The sequence below is a fragment of the Macaca fascicularis genome, chromosome 13 (assembly GCF_037993035.2).
Source record: "Macaca fascicularis isolate 582-1 chromosome 13, T2T-MFA8v1.1".
Lineage (NCBI taxonomy): Eukaryota > Metazoa > Chordata > Mammalia > Primates > Cercopithecidae > Macaca > Macaca fascicularis.
The window spans coordinates 113,274,649-113,289,736 of record NC_088387.1 but is presented as its reverse complement, the minus strand read 5'-3'; the positions used below and the strand labels follow the sequence as shown (position 1 = coordinate 113,289,736).

General features: G+C 38.3%; 1 protein-coding gene across 46 annotated transcripts in view; it reads right to left on the bottom strand.

The window, feature by feature from the left end:
* Window positions 1-15,088, bottom strand: part of KIDINS220 (kinase D interacting substrate 220) — a 117,680-nt gene that overhangs the window by 89,524 nt on the left and 13,068 nt on the right. For 25 of the 46 annotated variants that reach the window (XM_045369842.3, XM_074012404.1, XM_074012408.1 and 22 more), the window contains 4 exons: window positions 9,672-9,770; window positions 8,579-8,677; window positions 3,980-4,078; window positions 3,129-3,230 (listed from right to left, as the gene is read on the bottom strand). In XM_045369842.3, the coding sequence (XP_045225777.1) occupies window positions 3,129-3,230; window positions 3,980-4,078; window positions 8,579-8,677; window positions 9,672-9,770 (399 nt within the window). The remainder of the gene's footprint in view (window positions 1-3,128; window positions 3,231-3,979; window positions 4,079-8,578; window positions 8,678-9,671; window positions 9,771-15,088) is intronic. The other 21 variants (XM_045369843.3, XM_065527459.2, XM_065527462.2 and 18 more) reach the window with 1 other exon arrangement.

The window sequence follows — 15,088 nt, the reverse complement described above, 5'->3', positions numbered from 1 at the left end:
CTGTCCCTTCCAACTTGAATTTTTGATTCATTCACCACGTTTGACGCTATACCAGCCAAGTTCTCCCAGCTCTGGAGATTAATAATAATTATATAAATAACTAGGTATTATAATTAAGAAAAAATAATTATTATTATTCCTAATAATCAGCCCTTTGCTCACCATATTCTGTTACTACTCATCTCAGCTGCCAAATCCGCACTCACAGCATTTCAAGAATCACCTCTAGGCAAGCCCTTTAGCACCAGCAACCCAAATCTCTATGTCCACTACCTAGTAGGACACCTTCAACTACAAGTTCCCACCACTTCAAGGTCAACACGTCTAAACAGACTGCCTTCCTTTCTCTAAGAATTCCTTCCCATAGAAGCCTCCCTACTTCTGTCAGAAATAAAAATGCTCTCAACCTCCAATCCATCCCACTGTGGGCTATTAAACGTCAATGTTTTCAAAACATCACTTTGCGACCACCTACTACTTAAAATCCCCAGTGATTCTGAGTGTCTACAGGCCAGATGTCCAAGCTCCTCAGCCAAGTATCCAAGGCTCACCCAAAGGTGGCTTCGCCTGCAGCCCAGCTTCCTCCTCCCACCCCTCTCCTCACCACTGAGGGTGCACTCAACACTAGCTCAACAGGCCACCTGAAGCCGTTCCCTGGTACCTTGTGCTCTCTTTTCCCTGTGCCCAGTTCGTTTCTGCTCCTCCTCTCTCAGGGATGTAAACTCTACCCTTTCTTCAAGGTCTAGAGGAAGTCGCATTCTTTTACCAAATCTTGACTGACTGCTGCACCATCAGTGAATTAGGTAGCATTATTATCTGATTCTTGAGGGCCTTGAAAGCCAAGCTATATATAAACATTTTATTATAGACAAGGAGAAAATAAAGGCTTCTCTATTATAATTAAATTACATCACAGGCTGGGCGTGGTGGCTCATGCCTGTAATCCCAGCACTTTGGGAGGCCGAGGCAGGTGAATCACCTGAGCTCAGGAGGTCGAGACCAGCCTGGGCAACATGGTGAAACCCCGTCTCTACTAAAAATACAAAAATTAGACAGGTGTGGTGGTGCGCACCTGTAATCCCAGCTACTCAGGAGGCTGACACAGGAGAATCACTTGAACCCAGGAGACAGAGGTTGCAGTGAGCCAAGATCGTACCACTGCACTCCAGCCTGGGTGACAGAGCAAGACTCCATATAAAAAAAAAAATCCGGCCGGGCGCGGTGGCTCAAGCCTGTAATCCCAGCACTTTGGGAGGCCGAGACGGGTGGATCACGAGGTCAGGAGATCGAGACCATCCTGGCTAACACGGTGAAACCCCGTCTCTATTAAGAAATACAAAAAAAAACTAGCCGGGCGAGGTGGCGGGCGCCTGTAGTCCCAGCTACTCGGGAGGCTGAGGCCGGAGAATGGCGTGAACCCGGGAGGCGGAGCTTGCAGTGAGCTGAGATCCGGCCAATGCACTCCAGCCTGGGTGACAGAGCGAGACTCCGTCTCAAAAAAAAAAAAAGAAAAAGAAAAAAAAAAAATTCCATCAACAGACAAAACTGTATCCATTTTAGACATACATCAAACCTCAGTCAATCTGAATTAGCCAACAGTACAAATGCAATATTCTTAGATGCCATATTATAATATAAATATTTACAACAGCCTCCCTATGCTCCTCATTAAGCTATTATTTTGTGTAATATTTTTAAGTGAGGCATAACATGTACAAAGTACAAAAAATATACTAATTTTCACTGTACGACTTGATGATTTTTTACATATGTATACACTGGCATAACTACTGCCCAGATCAAGAGATGAATGATTTCCAGCAGCCCCATAAGGTTAAACAATACTGTTGTACTTAAAGAAATTTATGTGCAGAATCTATTTTAATGACAAAAAACAAATCTTAAAGTAATAGCTATTTCCCTATATTTAGCTACAATAAATGTGAAAAGATTACAGTTATCCCCACAATATGCCAAATACTAAGACCACTAATGGAAATAATGGAGGTACAAAATGGGAAAAAAAAAAAAAAAAAAAAGGCAGTCCTTATCTACATGAAACGTACACTCTAGTGGTAAGAAGGATGTGGAAATCAATCATTACAAGGCAACAGGTTATGTGCCCTAATGGAAATGTGCAGAGTACCCAGGAAGGGGCACCCAGGGTAAGAAGACTTAACAAAGAAGCTAACACCTCAAATAAGCCTTGAGAAATAAACAGGAGTTCATCAGGCAGAGGAAGTAATAGCATGCCTAGCAGAGGGAACAGAATAAACACAGAAACAACGTTCACAGAACGTTAGACAATCTGTTGTATCTAAAACACAGCATATATGTAAAAAATGGCAAGAAGTGAGCCTCAGAGACAGGCTGAAGCCAAACTGAAAAGCCTGGGTTTTATCCCCAAACAGTGAAAGCCAATGAAGCTTTCCAAAAGTAAAGAAGAAAAAAAGATAATTAGGTAAGTATTTATGCAATAACTGAGGTAAGTGTTAAGTATTAAAAAAAAAAAAAAAAAAGAATAGCACATGATTCTGGAATGCTTTCTGGAGGTGCCGGCAAATAGGCAGAGCCTCAGAGATGAAGAGAAGCTGAGGAGGAAGAGGCGGGCACACTGCGAAGGAGCCCTGGACCATGGGTCGTTTGGTGGCTGGCATGTGAGGAAGCATGGGGGACAAGCAGCAAGAGAAGGGGAAGAAGGAAGGCAAGGCCCATCTTCACCCACCATACCAGAGACGGTCTTCAGGAATTTAAGCCCAAGAGAAAGACAACCAAACTTCAATTTTAGAAAGATCTCTCACACAACAATACAGAGAAAGCAGATAGGACTGAAGGTAGGAAGAAGAGTTACAATCGAAAACTTCAAACAATGAAGACAGGGACTCTATCATCCCAGTCAGTTTTCTTGGGAATGATGAATGTGACATAAGAAAACATCAGAAGGATACTTACTACATAATATACCCAGGGAATCCATCTATGAGATATATATCTATATAAAATGCATTAATATACAAAAATATAAACTACATTAGAGAAGCCTCATGATATCATATAAAAATGTTTATAACTTAGACACTGAGTGGACACAACATGGACTGGAACCTGAAATGATGCTGCTGACCTACCTTATCAGAGCAGTTGACTTTGGCACCATTTTGCAGTAAAAGATGCACTATATCTGCATGTCCTCTCCCTGCTGCCCAAATGATGGGGTAAACACTGTACTGCTAGGATAGATTGGTAGGTAGGTAGGTAGATAAGCAGGAAGGAAGGAAAGAAAGCAAGCAAGGAGGGAGGGAGGGAAGGAAAAATAAAATCTTTTAGGTAGATATTTACAACACACATTTGCTAAGTAAAGTAAATATCAAAGGAAGTAACACAAAGCAATGTTTTTTTAATCAGATTACAAACCATTCTCCATTTTAAAAACAGATGAAACACTCGTAATACATAATTGGCAACTAAGATATAACAAATCTTAAATAATCATATATTATGAATACATTTATTTTTGTAAATTCAACACATTAAAATGTGGTTATCTGGTCAAAAGGCAATACTATTAAGAAGAAAGTGAAATAAGAGGAATGTAAATATATATAACAGAATGTATAGAAAAACAGCATAATTATTTGGTAAATGTCTCTTTTCTTTAAATAAGTTCAGATTAAGGATTCACACACAGAAAACAGGAAGATGACTAAAGATTTCAAAATTTCCTTTTGCAATGTTATATAGTTATAATTAACATTTAAGCTCTAAGAGCTGCCTTTTTGCTGACAATTGAAAAATAAACGTAGCTTTAGATAAAAATTCTCATTACTGTGTGTGTTTTGAAATCATATTCTACATTATGTTTATTTAATAAGATAAAGAATATCTCTACCCACAATGAAGCCAAGTATAATCAACCTTAAGTATTCCCTAAGAAAACTTACCACTTATAATACAAACAAATTTGTTTGTTAATGCTTACCAGACCAGTGACACTTGGATTGGCACCATGAGAAAGAAGCAAATCTACTACGTCAGTACGGCCTTTGTAACATGCCCACATGAGAGCTGTCCATCCTCCCTACATAAAAAAAGTAGGGGTAAGGGAATCAAACGTTAGATCATCTCTGAGTATAAAAAATGTCACTAATGAAATTTCTTTAGTAAATATCTTTATAAACCATTGTTTCATGATGGTAGTATTATATAGTTTTAAATTACCAGGCTCCCCAAATACAATAGTACATGAAGTAAGTCAAATCTCTTGCATCCACAAATGGTTAGTCCAAAGTTTATGCTATATAACAAAATCTGAATTAGAGAACATTCATTATGAACTCTTCCAAATTTCTAAGATTTATTTTGGCTGTCTAAAAATATTTCTTCAGGCTGGGCGTGGTGGCTCATGCCTGTAATCCCAGCACTTTGGGAGGCCAAGGCAGGCGGATCATGAGCTCAGAAGTTTGAGACCAGCCTGACCAATATGGTGAAACTCCATCTCTACTAAAAGAATACAAAAATTAGCCAGGCAAGATGGCGTGCACCTGTAGTCCCAGCTACTTGGGAGGCTGAGGCAGAAGTCCCACTTGAACCTGGGAGGCGGAGGTTGCAGTAAGCCGAGATTGTGCCACTGCACTCCAGCCCAGGCGACAGTGCGAGACTCCATCTCAGAAAAAAACAATTTTTTTCTTCAGAAAACTTTCTATGTTCCTAGATATTCATTTCTTTATATGAATTTAAACTTTATCCAGAGAGAGATTCTAACAATCATATTCAACTCCTGCATTTAAACACATCCTTTAAACCCCAGATCATTATAGTACCTCTTGCTAAAAGAGAGAGGATGCTAAGGCATCTCATCCATGATCAGGATTTCCAGATGTAGGCAAGGTCATCAGGTATGAATTAACACCACACTTGATGAAGTTCTACTTACTAAGCTACAGGAGCTATTTTCTCCTTAACTATGATACAATTCAATAAAAAAAGACCAATGTAATCAAATCTTACTAAGGAATTTTTTTTAAGTACGGAGCATCTTAAAAGGGCACAGAGCCAGCCTGAAAGAGCTTCTAATGGATAAAGTTGGAATAACTTGAGCAGTAATATTAGTACTGGACTATAACCCAAGGAATAAATATTTATAAGTCCATACTGAAATAGAAAGATATAGATAGATATATAGATGAATGGATGAATGGATGGATGGATGGACAGACAGACGACAGACAGAGTAGGGTGTGGGGAAGGGAAGCAGGCACTCTTCCCTACAGAAGAATTCTAATTAATTAATGCAGAATATGAGGGCAGCAGAAACTCATCATTATACCACCACAGTTATGGTAATAACTGTTGCAGGTAAGATTCACTGATGAATGCTAAATCAAATAGGTGAAAGTTTAGTCAGAAGAAAGGTATTTTGTTTAGTCTCAAAGTATCTTCCCCCAAATATTAAGTAATTACAAACGGAAAAATAGTACCCTTACAGTAACAGACACTACCCTAATCAAGAGATGAAGGCTGACATCACCAGTGACACCAACTGAAATCACATTCCCCCAGGAGGTACACCAAGAAAAGCACATCGCCTCTGGGACATCCTTCCCTCTAAAGCACATCTGCATGTGAACACGAGAAACATCTACAAATCCAAACTGAGGAACAACCTAAAACTACTGATGAGTACTCTTCTAAAGTGTCAAGGCCGTGAAAGACACAACATATTTAGGTCAAATTACAGAGCTGGGCATTTGGTCAAGTAAAGTCTTACATCTATATTTTAACTTGTAAAATACTTGCCCGGAACTTTTTTTTTTTTTTTTTTGAGACGGAGTCTCACTTGTCGCCCAGGCTGGAGGGCAGTGGTGCAATCTCAGCTCACTGCAAGCTCTGCCTCCCGGGTTCACGCCATTCTCCTGCCTCAGCCTCCTGAGTAGCTGGGACTACAGGCAGCCACCACGCCCAGCTAATTTTTTTGTATTTTTAGTACAGACAGGGTTTCACCATGTTAGCCAGGATGGTCTAGATCTCCTGACCGTGGGACCTGCCCACCTCCGCCTCCCAAAGTGCTGGGATTACAGGCATGAGCCACCGCACCCAGCCTTGCCCAGAACTTTTTATCATCATGCCCTCACTTCAATTTGAATAATGTCCCAGCCGGGCATGGTGGCTCACGCCTGTAATGCCAGCACTTTGGGAGCCCAAGACAGGCAGATCACTTGAGCTCAGGAGTTCAAGACCAGCCTGGGCAACATGGCAAAACCCTGACTCTACAAAAAATACAAAAATTAGCCAGCCACGGTGGTGTGCATCTGTAGTCCCAGCTACAAGGGGGGCTGAGGTGGGAGGATCACTCAAGCCTGGGGGACGGAGGTTGTAGTGAGGTGACAGAGACCCTGTCTCAAAAAAAAAAAAAAAAAAAAATGAGGCCTAGGCAGAAGGATCACTTGAGGTCAGGAGTTTAACACCAGCCTGGCCAACATGGTGAAATCCTGTCTCTACTAAAAACACAAAAAGTGAGCCAGGCGTGGTGGCACATACCTGTAATCCCAGCTCCTTAGGAGGCTGAGGCAGAAGAATTGTTTGAACTTGGGAGGCGGAGGTTGCAGTGAGCCAAGATTGTGCCACTGTGCTCCAGACTGGGCAAAGAGCGAGACTCCGTCTCGGGGGAAAAAAAAAAAAAAGAATAATGTCCCTCTGGCCCCCTACGTAAGAAACTACGAGATAAAATTTTAATCTCAAGAAAATGAAGCTAAATTGGCAAAAGACTGAGACCAATTAACTATAGTATAGCTTTATATTTCATGAACTCTTTCTTTACTTTGGTGCCAGTAAAGGTCCTCACAGGAAGAGTCCCCACTAGACTTCTGATATTAAATCCTGGAATCCTTCCTGAGCCCCACAGGACCTCAGTGGTCACTCTCCTCTCCTTAAACAAGTCCCAGGGACTCTGTCTTCCCTCAACTTGGTAGTTACTACTGCCCACCCACCCAATCCTTTGAGGTTAAGGTCCCACAATACTGGTTACTGAGAGAGACATGGTCCTCAGTTTCCCCAATTTTCAGTGTTTTAAAGCCAAAATAAAGACCCTTTAAATGTTAAAGGTTTCCTGGTCATCACTTTGAAGAAATAGGGAGAACCAACAAAGTTTAAGAAATCAGTTTTTACAAATCTTAATGCACTTTTACACATTCATAATGTATATTTTATTGTTCCTAATTCCCTTGCTGATATATGTAAAACAATGATAGAGGAGAAAGTCTTTGGAGCAGGAAGACCTGGTTCAAAACCCAGCCTAATTGCTTACTAGCTGCGTGACTTAGGATAAAGATTCACCTCTTCCAGTCTCAATTTCCTCAATTATACATTGAGAATAAAATCTACCCTTAGTCCATAGGATTGTTCTGAGAAGTCAGTTAAATGACAGAGCAGCTATAAAGCACCTAACGAGGCCAGGCATGGAATAGCTACCTACTGGTATAGTACCTATTGGTATGGTACCTATTCCACACCTGGTCTCTTTAGGTGCTTTACAGCTGCTGTGTCATTAACCCATCTGATAATCTGGTAAGGTACCTTTAATAAAGTATTGAGAACTCGATAACTCCCTGCATTTCCCTTCTACCTTTCGTACCAACAAGGCAAGAACCACACTTCACTCTCAGCTGTCCTATCCATCTTTGCCTCAGTTACTGACATCATTATCTTCTCTCCCTAAACTTTCACTGCAACGTACTTAAATTCTTTTTGGAAATATATAAGATACCAGCGGTTCCCTGTATCTTCCTATAAAAATAAGGATACCACCCATTGCACTTAGTTTTGAAAACAAATATAAGATTATACAGGTTGAACTACTGTGAAATTTTAATGTGTTATTAAGTGCAAAATGGTGAAATGCTACGGCTTCTTAAAAACTCAGACCGTCTGTACTTCAAAAACCATCATCAGCTAAGTAATAAATATTTTATATATCACAGCAGATCATTTTCTTCCTTTCTTCTACTGTTTAAATCAACTTTTAAAAGGGCTGAACATTTTACAGAATTAGCCAGAAATGACCTCTCTCTTCACCTTATGCTTTAACCAGATGCCAAGCTCAAGTAAGAGCTAAGTAATAATTAAGGATCACATCTTGTTAAACTTCTGTCATGCACGGATAGCATGTCTGAAAATAACCACATTTTAAAAATAAATCTAAAATATTATTCTGAAAAGTGTAACTTTGAATACCTGGTAATAGTTTCAAAACCATACGCTGTCCCTCCTAAAGTCCTACCTAAAGGAAACAACTGTCTCAGAAGATCCAAAATGTTGATATATTAAAGAGTAATCAGTTATTTGTAACAATATGTCAGAATTTTAAACTCTGAAATAAACGAAAAATGACTAAGAATGTACTATGAGGTATATTATAACACCTGGGTTTTAAAACATTCTTGAGGGTCATTTCAATGTCCAACCCCAAATTCTAAAAACATTATTATAATATCATTTCACACATAAAAATACAAGATTTCACACATATCTATGATTATAAACAAGATTTCAGCTAATGAAGAACATATAAAAATGTCCATACCATATCACGGTGCTCCAGGTTAACCCCACATTTCAGCAGTTCCTCTACGATGTGTATATGCCCTTCTTTCGATGCGGATATAAGTGCTGTCCAATTATCCTTGAACACATATTTTAAAAGTTATCATTTTCAAACCAAAAATAACATTTCAAAGTAAGGAAAACTAAATTTCACCTTACATACCAAATGATCATACCAAGTTGACATGACGTGACCCATGCTAACTAAACTACTCTACAGTCACACTGAAGCTCTCCTAAGAATCCATCTGTCCACTTGCATCACTAAGAATGGGGTAAACATGGTTTTAAAACCGCTTGTTCAGTCTTCTCACTGGACTTCTAATCATATACTGTGCTTTTTAAAAATGAGAAAAAATGATCATCAAAACCTCAAAGCTAATCCTCATGGCTAGCCACCCTGACTATAATTTAAATTCAAATTAAAGAGACTGTAATCAGATTTAAAAGCACATTCACAGGCTACCAGACTACAGAGATCTCAAATGTTTAGATACAATGTGATAAAGAAAAGAACTATTCTCCTTTATTTTTTAAATAAAGGATATAAGCATCCTATGTTAACTTTTATTCCTAACTGTAATCATTCAATTAAGAAACAAAATAGATGTAGCTATGTGACCCTCAAAAGCAATTCCAAAAATACAGGGAGAATCAGAGGAAATGTAACCGTGTGGAATGTCGATTTACCCCTCAGAGGTGGTATCAGAAGGGACCATATATTCCTGGCCATTATCATATGTAATGATATTTATAATAAGTTACCATTATGGGGAGTTACTTAACATGACTCATACGTGGATATCTTCTAGGCGGACATTTAACTGTATGTACACATGCTCTCTATTCAGCCAGTCTCATCCACATAAAAAAACCAAAGAGCTGAGATCCTTCATTGAAAGTAAAAATTTCTCTCCTGTATTACTCTTTTAAAAAAACACTGATACAGCCCACTAGGCAAAGTTGAAATATATGTAAAAGTTTTAATTATTACTTTTGAATCACCTCTGAAAAACAAAAAACATAGCAAAGAAAAGAGTGAGCAAATGATGAGTAAATTATTTAATATATACCAAATCTTCCAGATTGCAGTTAGCTCCATTCTTAATTAATTCCTTCACTATTTCCAGATTGCCTTGTTCAGCAGCTATCATCAGTGGAGTCTGGCCACACTAGAAAATATAAAGGACACAGGGAACTTATCAAGATATGCTACTTTTACTAAAACATCACAGTTAAATATACCAAACATTTTCATGAATGTATGTTAAGCACTGGTTAGTTGTGTTTACTATATTTAATTTAGAAATAGCTTTGAACTTTAAGTTGCAGTTTAGTAGTAATTTAAAAGTCAAAGAAAAAATAAAACATAATTTTTCTTCCCACAGTATTAACAATCTGTTTTTGGCCCTGCAAATTCATTTAAAGCAAGTAAATATGAATAACACTAGGATTTGGAATGCAATTACTGAAATATACATAAAATTTCAGAATACTTATGGTAGCCAAATTCTCTAACAATACAGGTAGAATACGATCTAGAATGTGTTTTTAATTACATATAGATGTTTTGTCTGAAATAGGACCATAAGAAGAAAAGTAAAATAATGAATAAAAACAACCAGGTGCTATGTATAATACACATATGTAGTTTTTTTAAAGCCTTCTCTTAGAAACTTAGTTCACTAAACTAAATAAAGCTCCTACTAGTGAAATCAGTGTCCCAGCCTTCGGGTTAAGAATGAGTCACAGGAGTACAGAGACGATGCTCCCTCAAGCCCTGGAGACAAGGGTAGGGCTCAGGCAGCTAGGTACCTGGACAAGTCACCCCTACCAGCAAGCCTCATCTACTGCAAGTGCAGTCAAAAGTTATCATTTTCTGTAAGTGCCATGACAGGAAACAGATCGGTAAGTACCAGGTTAGGCCGGGCGCAGTGGCTCAAGCCTGTAATCCCAGCACTTTGGGAGGTCAAGATGGACGGATCACGTGAGGCCAGGAGTTCAAGACCAGCCTGACCAACATGGTGAAATCCCGTCTCTACTAAAAATACAAAACTAGAGGGAGCGTCATGGTGCATTCCTGTAATCCCAGCTACCTGGGAGGCTGAGACACGAGAATCGCTGGAACCTGGGAGGCAAAGGTTGCAGTGAACCAAGATCGTACCACTGAGCTCCAGCCTGTGTGACACAGCAAGACTTGTCCCAAAAAAAAATTAAAATTAAAATTTTTCAAAAAGGAAGTACCAGGTTAAAGAGGGATGATACTAAAGGTACTAAGACACACTAAGGCATATGAGAAAAATGTACACCAAAAATTAAGTTTAATTATGCAAACACTTAAACACCTACTTACTACATGTATATTAGTATGGGGGGAAATATCTATGATTCTTTTAAATGCCCACCTGACATTATTCCTCGGCTGAAAACCCTTTGATGTTTTCCCATAGTTCTTTTGGATAAGAACCAACATCCTTACCCATGCTGACACAAACCCTGAGTGATGCGGAGCAGGGCATGTGCCTGGCTCTCAACCCAGTCTGTGCCACCTCCAGCCTCAACGTGCCCTCCTGCTCATTCCTACCTCCTTACTGATCCCCTATAATTTACTTCTCCTATACTAATCCTCGTTTGTAACCACATTTTTATTGTGTGATTAACAACTGATCATTTCTGTCTCCCCTAAAGGCCGGGAAACATGTCTGTTTTGCTTATGGGTTTAAAACTATATACCCAGTGTGAGGGACAGTGACTGCCACACAGGTATCCAAATATTTGCTGAGTAAACGAGTGAGCAAAGTCTCAAAGAATTTAAAATTCTATTAGGCACAAAATCCAAATAAGCAAACAGTTATAATGATTAGCAAAATACAACAGATGCTATTATAAGAATAATACAAGTAAGGATTTAAACACAAACACTGGTTTAAAGTTCAAATATCGGTCACATTAAATACAGACATTCCTATGTAAGGATGGATGCTAAATTATATGTGGTAGCCACATGTCATCCAACCATGGTCATTAGGGAATGACGCATTACACATAAATAGATTTTCTGGGTGAAACAATTTATCTTCTCAACATTAAAGCTGATTATAACTTTTATGATAATCATCATTCTAAAAAGCTATGCACGTACTGCTACTTGTTAAACAGATTACCTGAAACATTACGTTTATAATTCTGAGTCATAACTACGAACATCAATTACTTTGCCATGCATGCCTCTGTCAGCTCTAGGTTCTTTGGTATACATTCTATAGAACTGTTCTCCCTTCTAATCTACTGGGACACAAAGTCAGGTATCAAAGTCATTGGTAAAATATATAAATTAAAGCAACAGACTCTAAATCCACAGTCCTGAGGATACATCAATTTTACATCACAGTTTTCAAAATTATAATTCCAAAGACTCAGGGAAGTTTTCTGTTTACTCTCTGGGTCACAGTTACATTTCAGATGTTCACATAGATAAGTGTTTCTAGATAATGAGAGAAAAACATAATATAAATGTTACAAATACATACAACACAAGTAGGAAAGATGGTATAAATTTGATAGCCTAGAAACATGCCAAATGAAAGACTTGAACTGTCATTCTCTTTTCTTGCAGAAACTATCAGTTGTCTACCCAGCATGTAGAAAGACAGGGCTTGTTGGGGGTGGCAGTGAGCTCAGCTGGAAAAAAAATGCCCAGTGTTCAGCCCCACTTGCAGCTGGAAATAATCTCACAATGGTGCCCTGGCTAGCTCTCCCAGGAAAGCTCTGTCAGGGACTAATTCTGCTGGTCTGTGCCTTTTCCTTCTTCTTGGCCAAACTGAGACACAGTGCTGGGGCTTTTGAACATGACGGATGTGATGCAATAGGCACACAGTGACGACTGGAGAGAAAGGAAGGAGCCTGGGTTCTTGAGGATATCCTGAAGCCATCATATTAGCCTTGAAATGGCTCATCTAGCTTGTCATAATGACAGAAAAACAAAACCTTAATTTGTCTAAATCACTGTTTTGAGAGCTGTTCCATGCAGTACAAAGCAATTCTTAACTGATGCACCTTTTGTATCTACACTATCCAAAAAGATAATGACTTTCAGGAAAGGCTGCCATAAAGTTTTACAGGATCCCCAAAAATAGAACGATTGTTACTTTAAAAGTTCGGCCTGAAAACAAAGCCTATCTTTGGATTTTCCTAGTTCTTGCTTAACCAGTCCAGTAACTACAGTTGTCGAGATAAAGTAACTTATATCATGAGAACTTTCATTTTTCTACTTGAAAATGAATCAATAAAGATCCTTTCCACACCTGACCCCACACATCCCAGCAAATTCCATGCCTATCTCCTTCCAGAAAACACAGGATTACATAATCCACATAAACCCTGCTCTACTACTTACAGTGACCTCAAGCCAAAACACACCAAAAACAAAACAGAACACTATGCACCTACTGAAATACTGGACTTTATCTCAGCTTCCCAGAAGACTACAATGCAAAAACAGCTACTATTCAAGCATCTTTTTGCTCTTCCCAATTTCCAGGTTCCCATTTCTACTTATTTAAGTGTATGAAACCTAAATAACCACGGTTTTTTGGTTTTTTTTTAAAGCAGTCCTTCTGGAGGGTTTCTACTTCTTCCAATAACTATAGTGAAACTAAAATATTTCGAAATCCTCCTTTGAAATTTCCTTTAGTCTATTTACAGACCAGGCGCAGTGACTCTCATGCCTGTAATCCTAGCACTTTGGGAGGCTGAGGCAGGAGGATCACTTGAGCCCGGCAGTTGGAGAATAGCCTGGGCAACATTGTGAAACTTCATCTCTACAAAAAAAAAAAAAAAAAAATTTTAATGAGCCAGGCGTGGTAGCACACGCCTGTAGTCCTAGCTACTCGGGTGGCTGAGATGGGAGGATTGCTTAAGCCCAGCAGGTCAAGGCTGCAGTGAGCTGGATCATGCCATTACACTCCAGCCTGGGCAACAGAGCAAGATCCTGTCTCAAAAAAATAAAATAAAGTTTACTCATAAACATATAGCAAATTCCATTGCTTAAAGTCTCAGTTCATTTTCTTAAACAGGAGAAAAATGACCAGCCTCAACACTATTCCCTTATACCAAGGAGAGCTGAGAGTGACTGTTTGTTCCTTTCAAAAATAAAATAAAAATAAAAACATTTTGCTACTCTACAAAGGACAAAGATTTGCCATCACTGAAAATATTCATAGGCCAAAGATGTATCTAGTTTATAAATAAAGCAATAAAAGGAAACTAGAATTCACTGTTTGTGGCCAATTATGTGCTAATAAACACAGTATCAGGCAATTTTACCCCTTTTTAAATTTGTTTATATTTCTTAGAGATAGGGTCTCAGTCTGTCACCCAGGCTGGAGTGTAGTGGTGCAATCATAGCTCACTGCAGCCTTGAACTCCTGGGGTCAAGCGATCCTCCCACCTCAGCCTCCCAAGTAGCTAGGTCTAAAAGGTGCCACACATAGCTAATTTTTTTAGAAGTAGGGTCTCACTACAGTGCCCGGGCTGGTCTCAAACTCCTAGGCTCAAGAGACTCAGCCTCTCAAAGTGCTGGGATTACAGGTGTGAGCCACTGTATACAGCCTACCCACATTATTTTAATTGATCTAATACTTAAGAATCTTTCTCAAAACTGATAACCAAAACACATTAACATGAAGTTACATAAAAATAAAACGAGAGAAAAGGGGAAAAAATACAAACAACTTTTTGTAATTCTATAAAAATTACATTTTATCAGAAGTTGTAAAAGCAAAATGCTAAAAAAAAAAAAAAAAAAAAAAATACCAGCTTTTACACTGAGCCATAACTGAACAAGCCTAGGTGGTTTCAAATTATCACTTTAAAACTCCAATTTAAATTGATACAATATTAAACTGGATATGTTAATATTCATTAAATGCTTATCTAGCATGATGCTAAACTAAGCTCTATGCCACTGTGCTTTACTCCTTACAGCAATAAGATTAATTTGACGCTTACTGATGTGCTATCTTTTCCTTCCGAGTGAAGCTGTTTTCTCAGCATTCCCTAGACAAGTGTCTCTGAAGTAAAATTTAATGTTTTCAAACTATCGTATGGTTATTCCAAATATGCTAATATATGCTAACAAAATGACTAATTCTGTAATAATTTTATAACAATTAACCTCCAATGATTAGTATCTTATCTATGTATAACAATTTTTGACTATTCATTATCATAGAAGGGGGTAATGATGTTAACTAATGAAAATATATTTTGTTCAATATAGAAACAGTGAAAATATAGGCATAATCATTAAATAAACTTTATTATGAAAACTCAAAGAAAAAACATAGAGCTTAAACAGATTATAATCTGTTTAAAGTCAAATTGAGCAAAGTTCAAATATGGACTCTACCAAATAATACATTGGATAGGAAACTGAGTAATTCAGTCATTTACCCATAAATAAAGATAAATAACAGTATTAATCTTTACA